Source organism: Trachinotus anak, unplaced genomic scaffold, assembly GCF_046630095.1.
Source record: "Trachinotus anak isolate AG129_WGS33_773 ecotype Australia unplaced genomic scaffold, CSIRO_AGI_Tana_v1 ptg000026l, whole genome shotgun sequence".
NCBI classification, from domain to species: domain Eukaryota; kingdom Metazoa; phylum Chordata; class Actinopteri; order Carangiformes; family Carangidae; genus Trachinotus; species Trachinotus anak.
The window spans coordinates 5,236,744-5,262,271 of record NW_027273877.1 but is presented as its reverse complement, the minus strand read 5'-3'; the positions used below and the strand labels follow the sequence as shown (position 1 = coordinate 5,262,271).

General features: G+C 43.3%; 2 protein-coding genes across 6 annotated transcripts in view; one reads left to right on the top strand and one right to left on the bottom strand.

Moving 5' to 3' along the window:
• Positions 1–353: 353 nt before the first annotated feature.
• On the bottom strand, positions 354–9,285 carry rcbtb1 (regulator of chromosome condensation (RCC1) and BTB (POZ) domain containing protein 1). 3 transcript variants are annotated; one of them, XM_071464920.1, is made up of 13 exons: positions 9,117–9,285; positions 7,660–7,951; positions 7,202–7,352; positions 6,575–6,741; positions 5,286–5,444; positions 5,083–5,190; positions 4,722–4,864; positions 4,445–4,508; positions 4,069–4,195; positions 3,824–3,950; positions 3,111–3,262; positions 2,871–3,001; positions 354–2,353 (listed from the first exon to the last, which is right to left on the bottom strand). In XM_071464920.1, exons 2-13 carry the CDS (start codon positions 7,783–7,785, stop codon positions 2,213–2,215), a joined length of 1,596 nt encoding a protein of 531 aa, XP_071321021.1. In that variant the 5' UTR covers positions 7,786–7,951; positions 9,117–9,285; the 3' UTR covers positions 354–2,212. The 3 variants fall into 3 exon arrangements, with proteins under 3 accessions (XP_071321021.1, XP_071321020.1, XP_071321022.1); XM_071464919.1 differs by lacking the exon at positions 9,117–9,285 and adding an exon at positions 8,979–9,010; XM_071464921.1 differs by lacking the exons at positions 354–2,353; positions 2,871–3,001; positions 3,111–3,262; positions 9,117–9,285 and adding an exon at positions 8,979–9,010 and having other exon boundaries at positions 3,821–3,950; positions 4,041–4,195.
• A 4,663-nt stretch (positions 9,286–13,948) lies between these two features.
• LOC139609774 (fibroblast growth factor 14-like) overlaps positions 13,949–25,528 on the top strand; it is a 48,909-nt gene continuing 37,329 nt past the window's right edge. For all 3 annotated transcript variants that reach the window (XR_011685352.1, XM_071464741.1, XM_071464742.1), the window contains exon 1: positions 13,949–15,288. Coding sequence is in view for 2 of the 3 variants with exons in the window: in XM_071464741.1 (XP_071320842.1) it covers positions 14,613–15,288 (676 nt within the window). In the remaining variant the exon portion in view is untranslated. The remainder of the gene's footprint in view (positions 15,289–25,528) is intronic.

Genomic DNA, 25,528 nt, shown 5'->3' with positions numbered 1-25,528 from the left:
TCGAAGTTTATTTCCCGGAAATAACCTCCTCTGGTGTAACCCCTCCAGCCGAGCGCGCCTGCGCTTGTAAAATTATTGATGATCTTTAGTATAAAATATTACATGCATCATCATAATGTAATTGCTCTTTTGCTATGTGTACAAAGAATCAGCTACTTTAGAATAAAAGAAAATGAAATGCATAAAGAAAAGCGCTGAAATCTTAAGAAATATGACATGATTTTAACTTGTCTCAATCTGTAGTCCACTGGCAACAATGTTTGACAGCTAATCTGATATGGAATATGTACACAATAACAATAAACTTGTAAGGGACTATCTTAGAACAAAATAGGCAGTAAAATGGGAACAAATCAGATGGGAGTTATTTATTTCTTTACAGAAACATATCAGCCCCTTAACTGAATATAAAAACAAAGTAAAATAACATGTCCCAGATATGTAACAGCAAAGAATAATAATATAAATCTCAACATTGTAATGCTGTAAATTCAATTTAAGCATGTTGCATGACTTATAAACTGGTCCTATGTAAATAAAAGCTTAAGAAAGTATAACAAAAATATATTTTATCTTGATACAGTAAGCAAAACAATCTTTATTTTTTTCCAGTTTGCTTGTCCTTTTTCGTATAAAAATGAAAGCTGTAAACCTGCTCCTCATTTCACCTCAATAGAAACCTAACCTCAACACATCTATAACTGTTTCCTGTGCTTTAATGATAAACAGAGGTTCTACTCAAGTTCAAACCAAATTAAAATTCTTCTATCAAGCATCCAAGTGCATCAAGAAATAGAAACCTAACAGAGGAAACTGAAACTGATCTCACCAGTCTGGCTGCCAGCTGACCCGGTCTTATCTCTTCAGCTACTCTATAACGCGTTCCTGCAGCAGCACAGATAATCACAACACCCAGTTATACAGCAGAGAGTAAAAACTAGGACCTACAGGCAGTTTTTTTTTTTTCATTTTGGTAATCTTAACCCGAAGCAAATAAAACATTAGCAAAAATTACACTTATTTCTACAGAGCATTTCAAAGTGTTAATATTGCTTTAGCTTGCAGTGTCTTGTGCATGTTTTCTCCAGTGCATTCTCACTGTATCTATAAAAAAAATGCAATAAATTACCAAGGAAACTAGTAATGTATGGTGCCTCAAATATTTACTGTTGCTTTTGTGAAATTTCTAGTGTAAAATTGTGTAACTCACTTTTCTAGTCTTTCCTTCCACAGAGTTTCAAACTGTTTCAACTGTTACTGTTTTACTGAATATGAGGAAGAAAGCATCTGTAGTTTCTTAAAGTGCCACAGAACAAAAATTAAAGTCAGGCAGGATGAACTTACCAAAAGAAAACAGACTTGAATATAAAAAAAGAAAATATCATACACTCCACAATGTTACTTAACTTCCAAAATATGCAGAATCCCAGCCAGAGAACAATTAGGATAACAAACCAAGTGTCCCATAACAACCCACAGTGGGATATGGAGCGGCTGTGTATGTAGATGCCTCTAAACGGGACTCAGCTTTTCTCTGTCAACATAATAGCTTAAAGAATTTTGTTAAATTTAAAGGTTTGACTTATCAAATAGGTAGTTTTGCCTGAACACAAAGACCGCAAACTGAAAATGATAGAAATGGAAAATAGATCTGAGTCAAAGATGTGTTTCAATACAGTGGGACTAGTGTCCTGGCCAGTGCAAGTCAGTCATCTAAGCTCTTCAAACAAAACTATCTTTTTCTGTTAGCAAACAAAGACACACTGTTCTCCGAACTCCTTCCCTATTTCTTCTAGGTCTTTGGTCTCCGACATGAACTTTTCCAGAAAGTAAAGGGAGAGTATTCAGTACGTGTAAGCACTGGCCGAGAGAAGAAGCAAAAATTCAAGTATACATACAGCATATGAAGAATACAGTTCGGTTTGACAGAAAAGGCGTCAAGAGTTTGACGAGTGACTCCACAGGAAAGTGCTGATTTTCAGATCCGTGGATAAACGCAACTTAAACTCCATTCCAGTATCTCGTGAATGATGCTGCATATGCGCCAACATGTGCCCCAGTAAATTTGTAACTCAACCGGACCGTTGCTTTCTTTCAGGAATGTGATCAGAACTGATATTTACAGAGCAGCGACTCACTGCTGCTGCTGCTGCTGCCGCTACAACCACATCCAGTCGGTCGGAACGTAGGTTAAACTTTGTAAGAGTACCGCTCAGTTCTTGAAGGCTCCACAGCGGCTAGCTCTGCTGATGAACTCCTTGAGCATTGCTCCGTCCACCTGCCAGAAGGCTCCAGTCTGAGTCACCTGAGTCAGATGGTTGACACAAAACCTGAAACAAAACTCTTCCAGGTCCTGGAAAGAGACACATAATGAGACAGGATTTGAATATACAAAATATAATGTAATGTAATGTAGAGAACAGCAGAGAAAAGACCAAACTGATTCGATCCCTCTGGAGAATACAATGCCGCAGCAGCAGTAGCTGCAGCAGCACACACAACAGCACAGTGTAGGAGTCACTTCTAGAACAGAGGTGAATGTAATATTGTTTGTGTAGTTCACTGGGTGTACACTGGGTGTCCCCTTAGTCTTTGGTCAATGTAGGAACTTTAAATCAGGTGTTTCATTCAATTCGTTGACTGCATAATGGATTCTTATATCAGTATTATATGAAGGGCAGTTAAGTTTATTTTACTAGACACGTGCTACACTGTGTTTCAATCAACACGCCATCATGTCCTGTTTATGCACAGCCCCAGCTGCTTGAAATTCAGACTAATAGAAAATAGTATAAATGCGTAAGGGTAAGATGAACCTTTACTATCAGCTGCTACACCTCAGCAGTACAGTCTGTCTGTGTGTACTGTACCTCTGCGTCGTATCGTATGGCGGCGGACAGCAGCGTGAAGGCATTTTCGACAGTGATTCCTCTCTTGATGATCTGCTGACACAGACGTTTCAGACGGTTTTCACAGTAAGAGGTGGCCAGGTCCAACAGGCCTGCAGACAACACACACAAACACACACAGAGACACAGGAGAAATGCATCTCCAAACTGATTCAGTGCAAATGGGAGAACACAGCGTTTCAAGACGACACGGACGCTAACCTATGGCGTCCTCGGGGGGAAGGTCAACGGTGTCTGTGTAGAGAAACTGCAGGAAGGATCTGTAGACGGGGTAAGAGAACTGGCCGATCTCTATCACCTCTTGCTGATCCTCTGTCCACTGGGAGCGGAACATCGATCGGAAATGCTCACACCTATTTGAAACAAAAGACCTCTATTCATACTTCATACAGGGCTGGGTATCAATATGTTACCACCACCGAGCAGGTTATGTTTTCACCTGTGTCTGTTTCTCAGCAGGAGTACACAAAATATACTGAACCGATTTGCACCAAACTTTGTGGAGGGATGTATGATGGGCCAGGAAAGAACTGATTAAACTCTGGGGAAGAACCGGATCATTTACCATGAATTTGAATTTTTTTCTCTGAAGTCTGGTTTATGTTGTTTGACATTGGCCTTGGCAGAAATTTGTGTTTTTCCAGTTTATTCTTTGATCAGACCTTATAGATTTTACACATCTTCTAATATTTCATAACTTTGGCTTCTTTTGCTAAATAAAAATTAGGTCTTATGGAAAAAACATTTAAATCATTCAAAGTAAGGCATAAAAAAAATATTGTTTTTGTATCATACTGAAACTCAGGCAGTAGCGTATGGGAAACTGTGTATGGGAAAAGCAATGCAATCACTGACTGAGCATGCTTACTCTTGAGTTATATCTATGTCTTACATGCACATGAACACACACCCACCTGATCTTCAGCACAGCTTTGTGAACATGAATACATTTGCCATCGACACTGAATTTAAGGTCAGCCGTTTCTGGGCTGTCAAACTCTTTCCTCAGAGCCTCGGCAACAGTCAGGAAGTCATCGTGCTCTGGAATAAAGCAGAAAACAATATGCGTGTATTATGTTTTAAAAACAAATGTTCCCTTTTATAGCGCTTACGAAAAAAAAAAAAATCTACCACGCAGGATCAACACCCTCTCTCTCACCCATTGACATGAGCCGCCACATGACAGAGGGTGTGGCGAAGCAGGCGAAGACGTCGTCGGTGTTGGTGAAGTGAGTGATGTGTGGCAGCACAATGGACTGACCCCGACACTGACCCCACATATACACCTGGGGGATGAACATTTTTATTAACGTCACGACCACCAACATCACTGCAGAATACATTCTCAGTTCAAGATATGAACTGAAGAAAAACTGTGGCCCAACAAATGGGTCTGATTAACACACAAGTCTGCTAAAATTTGCAAACTAATTTATCAAATCCGTCAATATGAAAACAGCAAATTACATATAACCCAAACACATACACACACATACACACACACACACACACACACACACACACACTAGACCTACCTGCCCACTTTGTGTCTTGGCTGCTGAGGTATGTGTTGAATGGCAGGCGGCGACTTCTACAATCCTATTAAACGAGAGATGTCTATATGTTAACACCCGGGGCGACAAACAGGGTTTCTGCTATGGCAGGATTTGGTCTATAGTCTTTGTTTATGAAGGGAAAGACAACTTCCTTTTGTCCACTGGCAATTACTTAAGACCAGGAGCATAGGGAGGAAATGGCGGCAGGAAACAGGAAGGTGGAGTCTTAACAGGATGGGAGAAACTTCTCCTCTACCTCTCTTTGTCAGCCATGATTTGCACCGGGCTGAGGTGGTTGGTCTTGTTGCCGGTTCCCAACTGACCGTAGGTGTTTGCTCCCCAGGCGTACAGCAGCCCTTCGTCCGTTAGTGCCAGGCAGTGGCCGTAGCCTGATACAATCTGGAAAGCAGGGAAAGCTTTCAGCTCTACTGGTGCCGCAGCAGCAACCAATTATCTACTCAATTACACCATCAGACAGGAGATCTGTGGTCTGGGTTTGTTTTAAGTATCGAGATAATTACGATGAATGACTAACAGATGAGTCATAGGTGAGTCACGCTTGGAGACATCCTCATCTGGCCACTGCCAGTCAGGATTACATTAGGTTGTTGTTTTACCTGTTGGATGCACAGCCCTTGGAGTCCAGTGAGGCGGCAAGGCGTCAGCTGGTTGCCATTGTTGCCAACGCCCAGCTGTCCATTTCCGTTGTAGCCCCAGCCATAAACCTGGATAAACATTAAACAATAAACAACCCTTTTTACTATATAAAGTTCAGATTTCTCACACGGATCTTTAAGGCTTCGTATAATGTCATCCTCACCTCTCCGTTGTCGACCAGAGCCATGGAGGAGGTCTGTCCACATGTGACGCCCACCGCGTTCTTGCCCTGCAGGCAGCCGGTGACTTTCCTGGGGTAGGGCTGGTTGGCTGTGGAGCCTGAACCAATCTGGCCACAGTTATTATATCCCCATGCAAACACCTGGAGGGGCAGGGAGGATGTAGTACCACCGAGAAAATTAACTTCAAACTGTCAACATGTGCCAAACAAAATAACACACTGACAGATTTCTAAATAAAGTTCAATTAAATGTATCAGTATCATGTGTCTCCATGCTGTTCCACAAACTGAGGGAAGCACGACGCACAAATACATCATGTAAACAGAGAATGCAATATTCACAAAACATTATGTGTGTATATTATATTATATATTATTATATGCGGACCACAGTTAGTATAAATTCACATAGCAACAGCTTTTCCTGCTTAACACACACACACACACACACACACACACACACACACACACACACACACACACACACACACACACACACACACACACACAGCCTAATTAGCTTTATCGCTTCAGGGTTAAAAATAAGCTGCTTAGTCTGACACTCGCTGGACGGGACGTGGCTTCGTTAAGGTTTTCAAGTGACCCTTCTAAAGCTAAACATGACATCCAAACATACTGGTATCTGTAAATACACTGTTCAAATTCTAACATCAAATTCTAGTGTTTTTCTTAATTCAAATAAATTACACTGTCATTTATGTGTTGAATAACAACTCTCTGAAACTTTAAGAGTAAGTCACTTTTCTGTGTAATCAATTACTCATCATCTACTAGGCGCCTCTCTAAATGTCAGCTACAGAGCTACGGAGGATTAGCATTAGGATGCTGTGACACAGTCATAGCTGAAATGTGATACTTGATCTGAATGAGGATGACCACATTTATCTTGGGAGGCTAACGTGTCAGGAAGGATGAAATTTCTACACTAACTGAATTATTCAATATACTTTGGTCCTTATCATCACAAACGCTCACTGCCAAAATGAAGCTGGAAATGAATCATCACAAAAAAATACAAGCAGCGATATGAATAAAACAAATGGAAAACTACAGATTTTTGTCTTTTGACTGGTTTTTCTATGGTGTTTACTATCAAACTGACATTGAGTTAATAAAGAGCTCAGGCAGTCATTACATGAGGGATCAACCTTGATACTTGATTTTACAGATAATGACTTTACGGGGTGTTTATCTTCCAAACATTACATATAAAATAATCCATATAGGCTATGATCATCAGAAACAATCACCTCTCCATCCTGAGTGAGAGCCATGGAGTGATGCGAGCCGCACGCCACCTCCTTCACCTTCTTGTTCTGCAGGTTAGCGGTGACCAGCGCCGGGGACAGGCCCTGGTTGGCCGTCCCATTCCCCAACTGACTGTAGCCATTATGCCCCCAAGCAAACAGCTGTCCGTCTGCAACGAATCGACGCAAAGATTATACGGTGAGTCAAGATCAGAGGAGGCAGTGGCTTGTGAATCATGAATGTCATTTCGACACAAATACAATCTAATACGAAAACAGAAAAAGTATCAAATCCTTAAAGCATCTTTCCATTAGTAACAAGTTTTCATGTGTGTGGGGAACATACTGAACACATGAATAGATGATGGAGAAAGTTTTTCATGTTTGTTGAAATCTTTTTTTTTTTTTTTTTTTTTTTTAAACTATATTGAATTTAATTTTCCTGAGCCTGAGCTCAGGCCACAGAACACAACCTCTGATCCAGGAAATCAAATATCATGAGATGACTTTGTAAAATAAGAGCTAGAAGCACTTACTCTTGAAAGGTTTTCAGTGAGAGGAGAAGAGACGCGATGAGTTTATGATTTGTTATCTAAATGGTTCTTATAGCAAGCATGAGTAATAGCCTACCCTCAGTAGCCAATAGGACGTGAGGTCCGCTGCCATAGCTCAGGCTAATGACCTTCTTCCCCCGCAGGAAGTCTAGTTTCTTTGGCACAATGGTGCTCAGGCTGTCTCCTGTACCAAGGCAGCTACTGCAGTTCATGCCAACAACAAATACCTGGGAAATAATGAAACACACATAAACAGACACAGAGTCACTACTTAGCATAAACAAGTTAAAACATTGGTTAGAATGTAGATGCAACTCATATATATATATATATATATATATATATATATATATACACAGTAGCTTGAGACATGATGTCAAACTTGAGCACCTTGGGATCAGCATAAAGTAATCCACACAAACAAATTAGGGAGCCTAACAGCATTTAAATAAATAATGCAAAAACTTAAAATATAGATAAACAAGGACAACTGAAAGAGACAGGATTTGCTGGTATCTAGGACACGCTCCTCACCTCATTTCCGTGGGTGATGTAGATGGCTTCATTAGCAGAGGTTCCAAAGACACAAGCCTGTCGGAGCGTGGCTAGTTCCTCAGCGCTCAGCAGAGAGAACAGGGGCCACTTACTGACGTCCACCATGGCTCCGGCGAAACTCAGCCTTCCTTTTCGGGGAGGAGGAGTCAGGGGTGACAGGGGAGAGGAGGGAGGAATAGGTGGGGGATGACGAGGAGAAGGGGGGACTTGAGGAGGAGGATTTGATGCTGGTGGAGGTGGCGTGCAAGGAGCAGAATCATCCCTGCTGACACTTCAGATAGGAGAAGAGGAGAGGTAGTTATAAATAAACTGAACAGAAGCGCTCTTTCAAGTAACATCTGTGATAAAAGGTGTTTTTTTTAAATTCTCCCTTTCTTGAGGTCTTCTGGCAGAAAAACCACAGTGAAAATAACACATTTTAATAATCAGACTGAGCTTAATAACCCAGTTAACAGGTGAACAGGTAAAAACATACACAGACAGATGCACCCAGGATTACATGCAAAAAAAAAATCCTGTGGTTCTTAACCTATGTATAAGAACCAGAAATGTGTCTTGCAAAAAACTAAATTCCTTGCAGGTGAATTCCTGGTCTAACTCATGACTAGCTCATGGACACTAAGGCGTAGCATGCAGTCAAAGCAGCACAAATGATCTATTAAAGCAAGGCTTTATGCCTCTTATTTTGCTGCCATTGAGATGGGCCACAAAATCTGGCAATTCATTCTATTCTTGCTTATTTGGAAATGATAAATGTCTCGTTAAGCAGCAATGACTTCAGATTTTACTAACCCGAATTCGCCCAATAATTCGGCATATATACCACATACTAAACACATCTGTAATATCTTGCCCTGTAACTTTCTATGGCCAAGAACTGCAGAGTAACTGCACATTTTTAAAGGAGGTTGACATAATAATTACAATTCGGACTAATAATAATAATAATTATTATTAACTAATTAATACGTTTAATTATCATGATTACCATTATTAGCTCTATATGTCCTGTAGTTTACAAGCAGGAGAACTTTTAAATTGCTATATTTTTGAGTGGAGTTCGGCAAAGCGTCCTCTCCATCGGGCGCTAGCCAAAATACATCACATAGCATTGACAGCGAGCCAGAACTGACTTGTCTAATTCAAGACTCCCTTTTTAGCCAAATCTAAAAAAAATAAAATAATAAAATAAATGTAGCCATTTAGTAAGGCACGACAGCAAGCTAAATGGCATTGAAGCATATGGTACATAGGAGAAGCTAGTAGCGTAGTTAAGCGCTTTCCTCTGCTCTTCATACCTAAAGCATCGCTCCATGACAACCAGTCGACTGGGAAAAAAACAGACAGACAGACAAACAGCGGCAACATTTAATCACAACATCTCTAGCGGTGAAACACCCACATCTACGACATGTAAACAAGCAGTTTGCAGTTACCCGACGGATATTGTTCGCCCGGTGTTGTCGGCAGTAACGCTGCCGGATCACACTGCGTCGACTGTGGGCAATTGTTCTTCTTCTTCGCCTCCTGTATTTCCGGCAGACTGGGCGCTGCGCAGGCGCATTGCTGCCTCCTCCGGTGCCTGCCCGGACATTGTGCTGATTTCCACGGCAAACTACGCCTTGGGAACAACGCGGCATTATTTTTGTCGGTTTTAAAAAATGATAAAATTCTTGATACGCTTAAAGACAGACAGGGGGTGCATTATTCGGCAGGGGGGGTGGAACTGATTGATTTGTGACTTCAACTTGTTGATTATGCACAAAACTCTTATTTGTAATTATCCTTGATGGCCTGCAGGTGGTGTACTACTACATAGCTCTGGGCTCAGCCACTCGGATGTGCTGCATCTTTTATATGACTCAGTTTTTTTTTTGGGGGCTTCAGTGTTCAGTATTTTCATCAGACTGATTATCATGGTGGTTTGCAAACAGTGGATCTTACTGGAAAATGTTTTCATTTAATGATTTCAAAGGTTAACGCCTCAGATTTCACTTAAGGAAAAGGAGCCAATCACAATCATGACCAAATGTGCTGACTAGAGTTTGTCTTGGGTTGATGTATCCCAAAGACATGTATATTTTTCCTGGCGTTTGTTAAATAAAAAAATAAAAAAATTGGGGATTCAAAATTAAACACGAATCCTTGTAAATCTGAATAATCATTTCCACATTTGTCCAGCAGTCTCGTCTTGCAGGCTATGCTGTGGCTGGTCACAGGCCATGTTGTGCTGCAGCCAACAGATCAATACATCAGCAGGCTTAGTGCTAACCCACTTCTCAATGGCCCGGTGTCCACTACACGCTGCTCCAGGCACCCAGTCTGCAAATCTGCCACTCAGAAGCAACTGAACAGCTGCTGGAAGGAGCAATAAATCTCCTTTTGCTTACTGTGAAATCCATTTCACATAAATTCACGACATTCAATGTGAAGACAGACTTTTTGTCCTGCATCCAGCCTCGCAGGCTGTGCTCCTTCACTGATGGTGTGCGGCCGTCAACACGTACTGTCACTCAGATGTTCCTCCATCTTTCCCCGCGTCATCTGGTGCACAAGTGGTTTCACTACACACACAAAGAAACATGAAAGCTTCTTTAATCGACAAAAAGGATAACAATTTCTGTGGTAAGGTGATGAAAGTGTGAATATATTTATCTTCTACATTTTATACAGTAAGACCTGATTCATTAGCAAGGCTCTCAGCTAAGTCATTATATATTTTTCATTCCCTTAGTGTAGCACAGCAGAACTCCATCTGTGCCCAGTATATAAGGAAACACAGAGGCCATGAGTTGCCCAACAACCTGCCCTGAAAAAAGTCTCTAGATTTATTTTTCACAGTCAGCTGTTCCATTATATTTTATTCTAATGTTATTTAAGTGTTGAAGTTCTAAACACAACTAACCAAACTCTAAAATACTGTCTCAGAACTTCCTCTATTTCCCTATTTACCTATTTACCCCGGTACTAAATCTGGTTAGTACCGGATTTATAATTCTTTATTATAAAGAAACCACGGACCTATAGCACCAGATGGAACTGTCCAGGATCATTTTATACTGAGGTGACACGAAACAAATTACATCCCCCTGTGCCTGTAGCAATAAATGCAACCAGATGTACATCCTGTAAAAAAAATGTTCTATTATATTTTCCATGGTGGAAGAGAAGCTACAGGTCATGTTCATTTTTCAAATGTGTTTCCTTCAAAACAGCGTCAGTGTGTGACGATGACATTTTAGGGTCCTGCTGCAGGACAGGAATAAGAAGAGATTTTTTTTAATCAAGTGGAGAAGCTTTGGGCTCTTTCTGGTTTAAATTATTACTGTGAGTGTTGTAATTAAAAGTCAACTCTTTTCTGGTCCATTTGCTTTTTGCCTCTCAGATTTCACTCTGTTTCCTTCCCTCACTTCCTCTTTCCTTTCACTGCTCCTTTTCCCACTTTTCCTGTTTCTCCCCCTCACCCTCCGATGCCTTTTTCCTCCTCGTTCCCTGCATTCTCACTCCTTTATTGCTCTCCTTCTTCCTTTTCCAGCTCCACTATTTGCTGTGTGTAACAAACGCACACACAGCGCACACACAGTACATGCAGCTGCGGCTGTTTGCTCACTGAGCTGAAGCAGCTCTCTGTGCACACAGATGATATTTTGCCCCTTGATGACAGCAATCCCATTCTGCAGCCTTGAGCTCCTCAAAACAATACAAGTCGTGAACGGAGTGTGAAAAAAAAAAAAAATCTGCCAGCCGTCAGTCATCCTGCAGTAATGACTGTGCGTGGGTGTATCTCTTATGTGTGTGTGTGTGTGGGGGGTCTTTGTTGTGATCCAAATGTCACAATATACAAGACGAGTTGAGCAGGAGACGTGGCTGTTTGGGGGGGGGGGTCATTATCCTGGACTCATTTGCAAACACTGCAGTGCAGCCGAGAGTGAGATTTGTTCCTGGAAGTTCAGTGTTTGCCTGCAACTGGTAATTTGTGCCACTGCAGAATATCACTCATTGTAGCCATTTTCAGCTTCCAAATACCATTGTGTCAGATTGACTGTGATAGCTTGACATGATCATTCTGTGGAGATGAGACCATGGTGGACACTGTTGGTTGTATGCTTGTTGTTTCTTAACACTAAGGCCCCATTTCCCAGAAGCCCCTCTTGACTAGGGGCTGTAATAGCTACCAGCTCTTTATCACGTTTATCCTCACTGAGAAGAACAATATTAAAAGTGTCTCACCATTAACGTTTCATTCTTTCCATCATCTGGATCAACAAAACACCACCTGCTCTCCTTCTGTGCTGTAAAACAATCTCATTTTCTGTCTCACCAGTGGTGTACAATATAAAATGCAACATAAGGCTGCCGGGCTGCACGGTGATGGTAGTAAATACTAATGATGCAAACATTAAGTGGCAATTATTATGCAATTTCAGAAAAGCATATGTTGCTCCTTAACAACGGCAGCATAACAAGTGCCTGTGTCTTACAGTGAAGACGCAGAAGTTACAGAGAAAAACACAGGTTGTAACTGAAATTACAGCACAAAGATAAAAAAAACACTGTTTGTCAAGTCAATACATTAAAAAAAAAAAGGAGTTTATTTAGTTATACATGTTGTTGGTTGTGTTATTTATATTTACTGTACTGAAAAAGGTCATACTCTACCATACAGCAATAACAAAAATCTAATATTTAACTACAGCTTGCCACCATTTCTCACTGAAACAACAAGTTCCTGTTCAGGGTGAATTGCTGCTTCGTACCTTGAATTTTCTTCTTAAGTTCCTGGACCTACACCTTCTTTTCTGTCAGTTCAGAAAAAGGGGATTTTATTATATTGCGAACATCAAAGGCACTTTATGCATTAAAGACTTTTCCTCTGTCCTTTATAAATTGACTGATTCAAAGGCAAACGAACCACAGACCTCTCTAGAGAATGGATGGCGTGCTTTAAAAGCCTTTCAGGATGCCACGATGCTCTCAGGGGATGTAATGGTGTTTTTTTTTCTGTCAGACACTAACATTTTCATATCTACAAAGTAACTAAGTCAGGTTTATTGCTTTTCTGGTGGTCTTGTTTGTTTAATCGGTTAGAAATGTCAATGACACTGTTACATCACGGTCCAGAGAGCTCATGTGCATGTCAATAGGATAATTAAGCTGCCCGCTGCTTTGTGGGTTTGAGCAGCTGATGCGGATTCAGCACTACGGACAGCGCCAGCTCCAGCCTCCGACACCACTGCAGCGTTTTCCTCTCAACCCGCCGTGAGAGGAAGACGGTTCAAATCATCTCTGCTAAACACACCGAGCTGCACCCAATTCAACTAAATTACATTAAAAGGTTTGAAGATTATTCAGCAAAAAGCACAGGAGACAAGCAATACTCAGATTAATCTGTTTCCCTTGGACTATACATGCAAGCCGAAGTGACTACAAGAGCCCAGTGTAACAAGGGAGTCACGCAACAGGTGTGCACATTGGCTCAGAGGAGAGACGGCGTTAAATTGCCGGATTTTTAAACGGAGTTTGGAGCGACGCCTCTCTGATGCATAGAAGGCAGCAGCTAGAGGAGAAGGCAGCCGTGCGGTGGTCCTGTGCCCGTATCAGTGACGCCATCTCGCCGCCCCCGCTCTCCAAAAATGCTGCCGGTCACGGTTCATATCCAGTCAGTCCACATCCTGACGGTGTGGGAACCACATGTCTACGTAACTGCAAACAGCTGCTCTCTGCGGGGCTGCGTCGAGCTGCACAGGCACACCGGAGGCGGCCACTCCTTCAGAATAAAAGTGGAGTGGACTGTGGCTGTGTCTGAGACGCTCAGTCAGAAAATAGTGTAAGTTGCTTTGCGGACAGAAGAGAAATACATTTGAAGTAAACAAACAGCATGAAAATAACCAGGCTTATAAGGACAGCTGAGCCTAATTTGGGGGAAAGTGCAAGTAAATGTCATATTATCTACCACTTCAATGCAGGTAGCAGGAGTAATGTATTGAATTTCTGCTGTAATTTACTCCACATTTTCTTTCATATAGAAAACAATGTTCCTTTCATAAACCATGTAGAAACGTAGCATAAAGGCCCATATGAGATAAATCGCCTACCCTTAAGAAAACAGTGCTGCAGTCTCCTCACATGAGCTTGGCAAGTGTGCTCAGAAAGTGTTAAAAACTTAAATCCGGAGTTAGGGTGTTTTATTTTGAAGGTGCCAACCGGAATGCGTGTTTGGTGTAACTGCGCGGACTTTGCCGCTGGTTGGGTACCAGATAGTCGCAGCAGAAGAAGACGCTGAAGCAACAGAGAAGCGCGGGAGGACCACAAGCCGGACCCCGGTCTCCTTCTGCTTCTTCTTCTTCTTCCTCTTCCTCTTCTTCTTCTTCTTCTGCATTTAGTTTTCTGGAGCGGCAGAGGCAGCAGAGCCACAGTCCAGCAGCTTCTTCTTCATCAGCAAGGTGAGGAGGAGAGAGGAGAGAGGAGAGAGGGGAGAGAGGAGAGAGGAGAGAGGAGAGGAAGAGGAGACAGACAGACAGACAGACAGACAGACAGACAGCTGTATCTTGGCGCACTGGAGCTTATGGATTATTGAGAAGTGGAGGCCGAAAAGCGGATCAAATATTCATCAGGACTTTTTTAAAGAGAAAAAACCCCGGAGCGGGATAGTGCAGAGATTCCCTGCAGTGATTCACCTGCCCGGTCCCGCGCTGCTGCTGGAGGAGGATTCTGCATCTGTGTGTGTGTGTGTGTGTGTGTGTGTGTGTTTGGAAAGGAGCCCCCCTGCTGCAGTACTTGCCTGCTGTGTGGGTACAGGGATGCCACCGACTTGCTGACGGACACCCGGTATCCGCACTCCTCCTCCTCCTCCTCCTCCTCCTCCTCCTCCTCCTCCTGCTCCCCCCCCTCCCGGACGGACGGACGCACCGACCCCTGCGATCCCCACTAATATGCAATGGTTTTTTGTGCAGAAGCCGACAGCTGCCGCGTACCGCCGACTTCACGCTAGCGCCGCCGCATGCCTGTCTGCCGCTGCCGCTCCTCTCCCCGCGCCGCGCGGCAGACGACGCCATTTGAAGAGGAGCGTTCGCGGGGTTTTCACGCCGCGGCGGCCGGGCGGCAGCAGCAGCGACCGCTCCTCCGCCGCTGAGGACCACCGGCCGCTGGGGCAGCCGGAGGCGGAGACCGCGGAGAAAAGCGCCGCAGCGGTAGCTCTTTTCCTGCCGCACGACGACGACGTCGACGCGGAATACGTGCGGCTGCTGGTCTCTGGGCTTGTGGAGGAACCGGGCGAGAAACCGGGCGACGAGCCGGGCTTCCTGCTCTTATTCTTGTCTATGGTGCAGATTGGGGGGCCGAAGCACCACCGAACTGAGCCCAACAGCTGGCCGGCTCTGCTGGCATGCAAACAGGGGGGCGGATCAGCCCCCATGCGGTGGGTGAATTTTAGGCTGCCGCATCCGGAGCGCCTCTCGTCCCCCACCTCCTCTTCCTCCACCTCCTCCTCCTCCTCCCCCGTCTCGGCCAAATCCATGCGGTTTATTTGGAACAACATTTTCAGCAAAGGATCGCATATGCTGCAGTGTCTTTGTGGCAGGAGCCTCAAGAAAAACAAGAACCCAACTGGTGAGTTTGTTGTGTGTGTGTGTGTGTGTGTGCCTCTTTCTCTATGTATACGTGCGTGTGTGTGTGAGGTGATCAAGAAAGACTTTATTGCGTGTCTGAGCCTGTGCGTGTGCGTGTGTGTGTGTGTGTGTGTGTGTGAGCGTATTCCCTCCTGAGACTGCACTGTTCGACTGCTTGCTGGTGTTTCTCTGCAATCGCAGTTGTGCAGCAAGTGAGTGCACTACAGGGAGGGGGAGACAGGGGAGGGAGTTATGATGTGGGGTGGGGGAGGCAGAGGGAGGGGTGGGGTGATAACTTATTAGCACAGGTAGACTACAGTGGCAGAGATGCTGCAGAAAATCAAGTCTAATGCAGCATGCAGACCCGTTCAGGCTCCAGTAACCTGCATGATTAAACAGCACATGGCCTTATTTAGCCTGCCACTGTGGATATATATATATATATACTGGGGAAACAGGGAGCAGTGGAAAGAGTCTTTGTGTGTTTTCCTTGTGGCTGCAGACATTTCAGTCAGACTGCGCGAACGCAAACATCTCCTCTCATGAGATCCAAGACCGGACGTGTTGCCGTGTTCAGCAGAGCTCACAGCTTCTTGGGGGAACTGCCTTCAAGGGGTCATACAGTGTTTACTGCTACTTTTTCCATTAAGGTGAGATGTTAATTATGTCCAGCATCATGGGTACACTGACAAGCAACGTCTCCATCCTCTGAGGCTGGATTTGTGTGCAGATGTGTGAGCCTTCTGCCCGTATGGTTCAGGGACAATATAATTAAGAGTGAAATCCTTTGATTCTCTCCAGAGAGTACAGGACACATTCAGATTTGCTAAAAGCTTTGACCAAACCAAACAGTTTGCTTTGTTTTCCACCTGATTTTCCACCATCTGCTGTGGGCGAGGGCAGAGCAGAGATTGACACTGGCATTGTAACAGGAAGTGGATGTTGTTGACATTATTGGCATATTGACATTGCATCAGAGAGTTGGCCCCCGGATCCTCAACACAGTGTTTAGAGGGCAACAACAGGCTGCGTGAGGCAGAAAGTTGTCGTCACACATAATGTTTGTATGAACTGAAGTGAAAGTTGGTCCAAAGTCTGTGCTTGGCAATACAAGGTCCTAAGCCTCACAGCAAATGACAAAAAGCTCTATTACAGTTACTATTATGGACAGTCGTTAATGTGCAGCCATTCGTAAAAAAATTGTGTCTTTTTTTTTTCATGTAAAGTATGAAAAAGTGAAAGAAGTGAAAAAAGTTTCAACTTTCAGCTCAACTTTCAAATCTGTCCTGCAGCCATGCAAATGATGCACAGCGAGCATAACGAGTCGACAGTGAACAGAGCATTAACATTCATACGTGGTGGCGTAAGCGATAAAAACAGCACTGAAAAGAAAACCGAACCACAGAGTGGAAATTCTGAAGCTGTGGTGAGGTCAGACGCGTTAATGCTGCGTCTACTCGTTGTCCCTGAATGCTAAACAATCTTTTTTTTTTTTGTCTGTTGGTCACAAAGTTATGTCCTTCCAGTTTGGAGCTGATGCATTAAGGACAGTCATGCAAAAACAGTTCAGCACCATGGACAGCACTTTTTACGGCCTTCACAACCTCTGCAGCAAGTTTCAGCTGCTGTAATGAGCTGGAAACCAATTTCCAGTGTATATCATTATGTTTCAGATATTTAATTTGCTTTAAATAACCACAGAGTTTAGTTTGTTAAGAGATTACTCTCATGTCAGAGTTACAAAGTTATGATAATACTGGATTCACTCATTTTCCTGGAGAGCATCACATTGCATTCGGCCTGATCGGTGATATTTTCTGACACATGAATATGCTTTTTGCTCTCCTTCACTGACTAACGGTGATTCAACAGTTAATGAAAGGCTGATAGGTCTGTCCTCAGAAACATATTTGTGACTCATCAACAAGTATTTCAAGGGAGGAGACAGATGTGTGCGCTGATGAACCATTAATCTTGCAGATTAAAGCTAAAAAAACAAACCAAGTACAGTCATTGTTGGTGTTGGCGCAGGTGAAAGGACTCATTTGCTGCACAGAACTGAACAGTTGTACTAACTGCAAGGTTTTCACAGCTTCTTTTCACTGCCTGCCAACGCGCCACTACCTGCAATTTACAAAGGGCCACGTGACTGGTGGTTTCTTTTGTGTGTGCGCTCTGGGCTTTGTGTTTCTGCTGTAATTGTTTTGGGTTTTTTTTTTTATATTGTGCCCCTCGTTGACTCTTTTGATGAATTGAAGCTGGACCTGCTGGATCAAGCAGGGAGTGAGCGGAAGCTCCTGACTCTCAGTCACCCTGCAGTTTCAAACTCACTCATTAGGTGTGGGGCCTCATTAAAGACACGGACAGTTGAATTTTCACAGCACAAATGCCTCATGACAGTTCAATGTCCTTTTGATCAGTAAAAGTAAAAATAAACCAGGTACGGTGTTACTAAAAAATGTCATTAATCATAATATACTAGAGAGTTGAAGCTTTTCCTCTAACATGACTCACAGTGAAATTAGTAGTGGAACAGTCAGTTAGTAGTCTGTTAACTCAAGGTCCACTTATTGGCTTTTTTCTTTTTCGACCGTTTCAACTGCATGTCATTGTCTTCTTCAGCGGATGTTTGTGCCTCAGTTGAGATCATGTGACTTACATTTTAAGTTGATAGGATGAAGCCAATTCCATCCGCTAATGAAGTGAGATGCAGTTGAAAGCTCTGGTAAATAAATAAATATTGTCAAATAAGTTGATTAATGAACTAGCCGATGTTCCAGTTTCCCATTTAATGTCCAAGTTCAGTTCAAAGATAAAAATACTCGTCTGTTGCTTCCTCTGTTTCATGTCATTCTAACCTGAATACAAAACAGTACATTTTGGTCATTTTGCCAGTTCTCAGCACCAATGGAGCAAATCTCTGAATGTAGCCACTGAAGTTATTGCATCGTGGTGAAAGTGACTCTGACTGGCTCAGCGTTTTGCCCATATTTCCTGGTGTGACGCCAACCCCACTGATAATGTGTCAATAGTTGAAACGCAAGTGATTGCAAACAGGAGTTCAGAAACTTGGCTTTTCCATATGTTGTTTCTGGCATGTGAGGTGATTAGCAAGAGAGAGAATATCTCACTCACCCCCGCACGCACAGTGGGAACGCAAAGAAGGACGGACACACACTGCACACTGCGTCCCCACCCACGTCCAGCAGCCGGGCCCGTGGATTTATAGCATCCAGCACCACTTAGCTGTCACTTTCTCCTTTAATTAAAGGAAACGTACGGACTCTTTCTCCTGCCGTTTCAGTGTGTTTATGGGGAACACACACGGTTGGTGGTGAAATATGGACCTGCTGTAGTTGGGGAGTAGCTGGGGAGTTTTGCTGAGTCAGCGTTTGTTGGCGGTTTTTCCTCTGAATTGCACTATTTAGTGACGGTCCACTGGGAAGGCAGAAATACAGCCTTGTTTAGCGTGTATGGCTGTGTGTGTGTGTGTGTGTGTGTGTGCGTACGATGATTCACTGAGAACCAAGCTTAGGTTCTTGTTTCTTTCTTAGCAAGATTGATTTCTATTTATTTCTTTTCCAATTAGCAAAATAACTAAACTTAAAGCCTAAAGCCCCACTGGTGGTCCAGAGAGGATGCAATGTTTGTTACGCTTCACAATATGAAAATCCGCACTATTTTTTAGCAGGACTGGGACTCAAGCACTAATATTTTAGTACCAGAGGAAAGGTCACAGGGTCATTAAAACCAAAAAGGCTTCTCCCCCATTGGAGCAGGAAGGTGCTCAGTCAGTCTCCTTCATAGGAAATTTATAATTTAATCCAATTCGGTGACTGCTGGTAACAGCAGGTCTCGACTGGACTCTCCTTCTACAAAACAACAGAAGAAGAGCAAGTGGTTTGTCTGTTTACAGTGCAGCCAAACAAATCACGAGCAAGAGAAGATACATCGTCTTATTGTTTTAATAAAGGAGGAAGTCAAGCGGCCGAGCATCACTGTGGCTGTTTCTACATCTTCCATTCTTCCCTCACAATATTCAGCTGACTTGCTGACAGAAGATGCTGGAAACAGACCTATTTTTAGTGAATAATAGCATCGGTAACAAAGTGCCGCTATCCCTGATGACAAATACACTAGATGTCCTGTGGCTGCTTCACAATAAAAGCGCCCGCGTGAGTCAACAGTTGATTGCTTTTAATGCCAAACAGCAGAAAATGTGCATTGCATTAAAAAAAAAAATTCAACTCTGTTCCAACTGTAGGAGACTGAGAGGAGAGAGAAGAGAGAGTCTGGCTACTCTGGCGATTCTGAAAAAGTGAAATAGATAGTATCAAAAACGTGACATAATCCCAAGCTAAAGATCAAGGAGGATGTTTCAAGTAAGTCAAGTCAAGAAAAATAACTTTTCCCCCCCAATTTGAGGCCAGGAAATGTATTTCAGAACATGCGCAGCGATCCGGTCCCACTGCTGTGCAGCTCCTTCCTGTGTGAATGGAGTTCCGGTGTTGTAAATGGGACCCCCTCCGTTTCCTCCAGATGAATCAGTATCATTCATTTTTAAAAGGAATAAGGCACAATGTTACTCAATGTCTTGTGTCCCATGTGGCGTGACCCAGATAGAGACTTTCACCTTTTATAGCTCACGTAGGCACGCACGCCCACGCACACACACACACACACACACACACACACATGCATGCCCCCCTCCTCTGGAGAGTTGCCATTAAGGCATCGTACTTTATATTTTATTTAAACACTGGAGTATAGCAGTGGGGTTCGTGCCAACTTAGATTTGTCTCTGTAAGTAAAAGGCCCCCCTCCCACACACACACACACACACATACACACACACAAACACACAGTTATTTAAATACAGTGTATTTAAATTCTATTTTAGTTTCAACCTTGTCAAGAATCAAAAGTTGCAGGGACATGTCCTCAGAAGTCATATGGGCAGATATAGTCGGAAATATTTCATACACCCCCCCCCCCCCCCAGCTTGCAACAAAGTGAATTTGTGTGCGTCTGTTGCTCTGTCTCAGAGTTGTGTGCTGTTACGTTGTCGAAAGGTGATGAGTTGACAGAACAGTGACAGTCATAGTGACGTCTGTCCTCTTAAGGTCACATGGAGGATTTTGGTGCAGTACTCTAATATGCTTCTTTGGTGTGTGTGCGTGTGTATGTGTTCATTAGCTCATGGCCTCATTGTCCAAACACACTGAGTCTGCAGAAAGACATTATGACTTTGCTGGCCTGATCTGCCTTTGCCTGGACTCGTCACGTACGTCATTCTTCACACAGATACACACACGCACACACAGAAACTGTCAACTAATCACACCCATAGCACATACAGTGCAGCCACATGTCATTTTATATAACAAAACAAACCACTTTGCTGGCAAAAACACACCAAACTTAAATGAACTTTGCAGACAAAAGTGAAAAACGATGCAATATTTCTTATACGACATCCACTAGCTTCTGCTGTTTATTATAGTGTGAAATCAAATTAAACCAGGCGTAGTGATTTACCAGCAGCGGGTAAATACTTGCACCCTTGGGTGGAGGGACAGATACAGCATAACAGTGACAAGTGTCAGGTGTGCACCTACATGAATGTACAGTAGTCAGCTGGTAGCCAAACAGCCAGTGAATGAGCCAGCGATGCAAGTGTGACTTCAGGGCTGCGGCTGAACTAACACCACATTCCCTTATAATCAATCACGGTACAAGTGGGTTTATGAAATGCTACACTTGCATATAAATCTTTTTTTTTTCTTTTCTGGAGAGTAAATCTGATCTCTTCATCATTATTCCTTTACATCTCTGAGCACTAGACTGTGAAGCCGCCATCTGCACAGTGTCTCCTCTCTGCTTTGAAGGAGCAGCACTGATGTGGAGCTGAATGAGTGCAGGTACTACTGGGTGTCGGACAAAGAAAAAAAAAAAAACCATATGAGAAGCCAGTGCTGCTGATTATAGTGTAACTCTGCCCAGCAGTGGAAACACTGTAATTTTCAAAATGATGCAACGAGCAAAGGAGTAAAGGATGGGGATGTGTTTGTGTGTGTGTGTGTGTAGATGTGTGTGTTTGGACAGCTCTCGCTCCAGGTTTCTGTCAAGAGAGAGAGTGAGTGCTGAGTGTTATTTTTCCAAGTGCACTTTAAAAGCAGCAGGGCATCAAAGACTCCACTAAGAAGGGTTTTCACAGACCGAATGATAAGAAGCAGAGAAACACTCGACGGCAACTCAGTCTCTCACTGATTCGCCGCTCAAAAAGTGTTTAATTGGCGAGGCTGGAAACGCAGAGTATACACAATCAATGTGTGATAATGCTACAGGACAGACGCATAAGGCCGGTGATGTTAATGATCCCAACTCCAAGTTGCACTTACTAACTTTTCCCAGAGCTTTCAACCACATCACAGAATGGCATGCACGCTCAGTAGGAGTCACCCACAGTGCTTTGTTTGGCCTTAAGCTAAGCATGAACATCGATTCTTCTGAAGTAACAGACAAAGCACTAAGAATTTAAAACATATTATGGTTGACAAGGACCAGAAGAGCAAAAAATAACGCGCTGCAGCAGCATCCTCAGTCTTGGGTCTGTCTCCATGATTTTTGGAGCCAGTTCATTAACATTCAGCAACTATTCAGCTTCATGTCTAAGCCCAGCTCTCTGCTTTGTTCACCACTCATGTTCATAATGGGCGTAAGTTGAAAGCTCCTACACAGCAGGTTGGGCTGGGTGAAAGGGTTCACCCACCCAAAGTCTGCAAGAAAAAACCAAACATGATGCAAACATCGCTGGGAAAGCTGAGCGGCTCACATGTGTGCAGACTTCTTTCTCTCGGCACCTCCTCTCTTTATCTCTGCTCTCAGCCTCTCTCCTCCTCCTTTGTTCCACCTCTCACACACTCACACACACACACTTGAGCTGACTTTTAATCTTCCCGTGTCGGTGTTAACCTCCCGCTTGATGACAGCCCCGCATGACATAATCTCCATATCTGTCCCACTCACTATGTGTGTATATATGTGTGTGTGCGTGGGGCCACATTGGGGGACACTTTAAAAAGTGAGTTTTCCAAGGAGTCCGTTGAGCTGGTGTTCACAGGTGTGTGTGTGTTAGTCATGGACTTTGAGTTTATACTGAAGGTAGCAGAGAGGAGAATAAAGGCGGCTTTGGGCAGAGCTGAACCAGGTAAGATGCTCTTTACGCTGGAAACATCATGAACCATCATTTACTTACACCTCTAAAGAGAATCAGTAAAATAATTTAACTTCCTCAAAACATCTGTCATCCAAATATCCAGCTGTGGTTGTCTGTTGTGTGTATTTATACTTTTATGTCATTTCGAGTGACGAGAAACTGCGTCTGATCTCGTCAACTTCGCTGTCGTTGAAAATTGAAAATGGAACCAAAAAACAAAAACTGAGAGCGTACACAAAGACACACACAGGGACACCACACAAACTGACGTGTCCTTTGTAGTAGTTGATAGGTCGGGCGTCATGTCTGTCTGGAGGACTCTGTATTATATAGGTGTCAATGATATGTTTGTGTGTGTTGTGTGTGTAGTAGACAGACGGGGTCACGATGGCTGCTACTGAAGCTGCTCATCTGTTGCTTCCTCTCTGACAAACCCATTTTCTTCTTCCTCTTGCTCGTCTCGACAGCCAAAAATACCAAGCTTTAATCAACCAGCTCCTCCAAATCTCCTACTTTAAACTATCCCACCTGTTGAGCATTGGGATTTATGGTTTTATGGTAGAGTCATAAATGAGAAAAGCTGTGATGGTAAGATTAAATATGAAGTGGCAAACACCCCCATGAATGCAAATGCAGTCCCACATGCACCACAATAGGTGTTTATTCACTGGGCAAGTGATCAGTTCTTTTGATCAGAGAACAACAGAGAACATGTCGACCGACACAGACCAACAACTATATCAATATCTCTCACCTACAATATTATGACATGACTCCAAAGCAAATCCTCCTGAAAAACCATTCCTTAAACATGCTGTTATCATTAACTCTTATTTTCTAAAAAAAAAAAAAAAAAATCACTGAAGCTGACTTGGAGCGATTAAACAGGGTAAAATGAGAAGATAAAAAAAATGCTCTTTATATTGTGTTTTGACGGTGAAGACTCTCTGCTCTCTGACAAACTCGCTCTTGTGCAGGGAGAAGATTGGGTGCAATTTCATGCCTGTTTGTTCATTTCTGCGTGAATTCTAACGCACATTAAAACTCTGTCATCTCAGATGGCCTGTCCTCTCTAAGGAGTGGACACAGACCTAAAATGCTTATAGTATCTTCAATGCACAATAGTCATCCAGTCTTACACAAGCCTCGCAGGCTGAATGAGATCCTCTAAGAGTTAAACATCATTATCACAAAGATCTATTTCCAACAATCCACCACCTGGTCATTCCTCCCCCTCCTGCATCCAACTGTGAACTTCTCTCCACAGAGAGGTGTCAGGAATAACAAAATTTTCTTTTTTTCGTTAACACAGTAGCTGAAATTAGCCATTTTATTAGTCAAACTGTGGCTGCGTGGAGAGAAATAAGCTTAAGCTGCCGCCCCGGGGGTGTGCAGGAATGTGGGCGGCACTGAAAACATTCTCCTTTGTTGAGCCTTGAATGCTTGACAAAGTTTTATCTCTCGGCACATTGTCTACCTACGCTCTGTGTTCCCGTTATTCAAAAACTAATTTGATGTTTTATTCAGTCAGGAGCGTTTGAAAGCACTCTAAAAAAAAAAAAAAGCTCTGATCTCCTTCTTTGGGAAAAAGTAGGTGACATATTGTCAACGCTTTTCATGCAAAAAAAATTTTTTAATTTGAAAATTAAACTTAATCTGCAAGAGCAAAAGCAAAACTCAAGTGTACAGCCTGGTGCATGACGCCCAAGTGTTGTCACATGCCAACACAATTAAATAATGACCCGTCTGAGATGTGACAGACTCGTGACAGAGAGGTTACAGTGATGTAAACATCTCAGAGGCATGAGAGGACGACCACTGCCGTGACTCATTAAAGGGCCAGTACGCTGTTGGCAGAGGGGCGGCGGGCTGGGGTTGGTGGTTTAGCTGAGATCGGAAGAGTGCAGCTGCTGGGGAACCATTCGGTTCCACTCTGGCACTTAGTGCTTTCTCACCCAGATCAATGCAACACACACACACGCATACAGGAACACACAACGGAGTAAATTAATTAGTATTGACAGATGCATTAGATTTCTCTGACTGTGGTCCAAGTCTGCACTGTGCTGCATGTCCTCCTCGTGCACAACGCCGTACCTAAGTGTTTGCACTTAATTATCCTGCATGGCGCTGCTGTCTGCATTCATTTTACAACTCAGCGGTATCAACTGGGGTTCGTGTTTTGTCACAAACTGGCCCAAGGGACCCAACAGGAAGGGAGTCTACCGTGTGAGAGGTGTGTGAGGAGGCGTGGGACGGTGCTTTACCAAGGCGGCCCAGTAAGACGTCACAGCTCATATTACAGCCCTGCTCTCTGGCCTTATTCCTCCTGATCTGTAGGCTGGATGAGTGTGAAATACTAGAGTATTAACTGTTTGTTCAAATGCCTCAAACAAATGTTTACATCTACCCGTCATGGGCATCTTGTTGCCATGCAAATGACGCCTGTTGTCTCCTCCAGAGCAAAGACAGAAGTCGTGCTTTTCTTGTTTGTTTTCTTGCAGTCATGGGTGCTCTTTGTAATTTAGCAAAAAGACACACGCTCTCCGAGCATGATGCGTACGTTAAGCGGCGACGATGAAGTGGTCTCAGCACAGTCTGCTTGACTGACTGGCTGCACTGCTCGATCTATATATAGAGGGATTCAGTGAGGATGAGAGATCAGGATTTGCTTTTGATGAATAATGCATTTTCTCATTCTTTTTATTTCTTAAGGACTTTGAGTTCATTTTCCTCGTGTTACCTTTAAGATTCATCTCAATGAGCTGGTTTTCTCAACCCTAGTTCTCATATTCTCTCTGCCTCCTGCAAGACTGCTCATTTAATACTCAGAGTCAAAACTTAAACAACGCCAGGTAGAATGTAATAAAAGTCAAATGAATGATTGTGTTTCAGACTCTACCTTTTTTCCTTTCTTTACACTCATTCCTTTACACCCAGCTTTGACTCTCAGCACCCCCCTTACTTCAGACTCTTGCTCGGAGGAGTTCTCCCTTATCCCCCATCCCCATAGTTCCACCCT

What these genes read in the sequence shown, in the direction of transcription:
- rcbtb1 (XM_071464919.1), bottom strand. An exon ending in CTCTGGTCGACAACGGAGAG is followed by an intron (nt 5,191 to 5,285) that starts GTGAGGATGACA and finishes ATGTTTATCCAG; the next exon opens with GTTTATGGCTGGGGCTACAA. An exon ending in AAGGGCTGTGCATCCAACAG is followed by an intron (nt 4,865 to 5,082) that starts GTAAAACAACAA and finishes CCTGCTTTCCAG; the next exon opens with ATTGTATCAGGCTACGGCCA.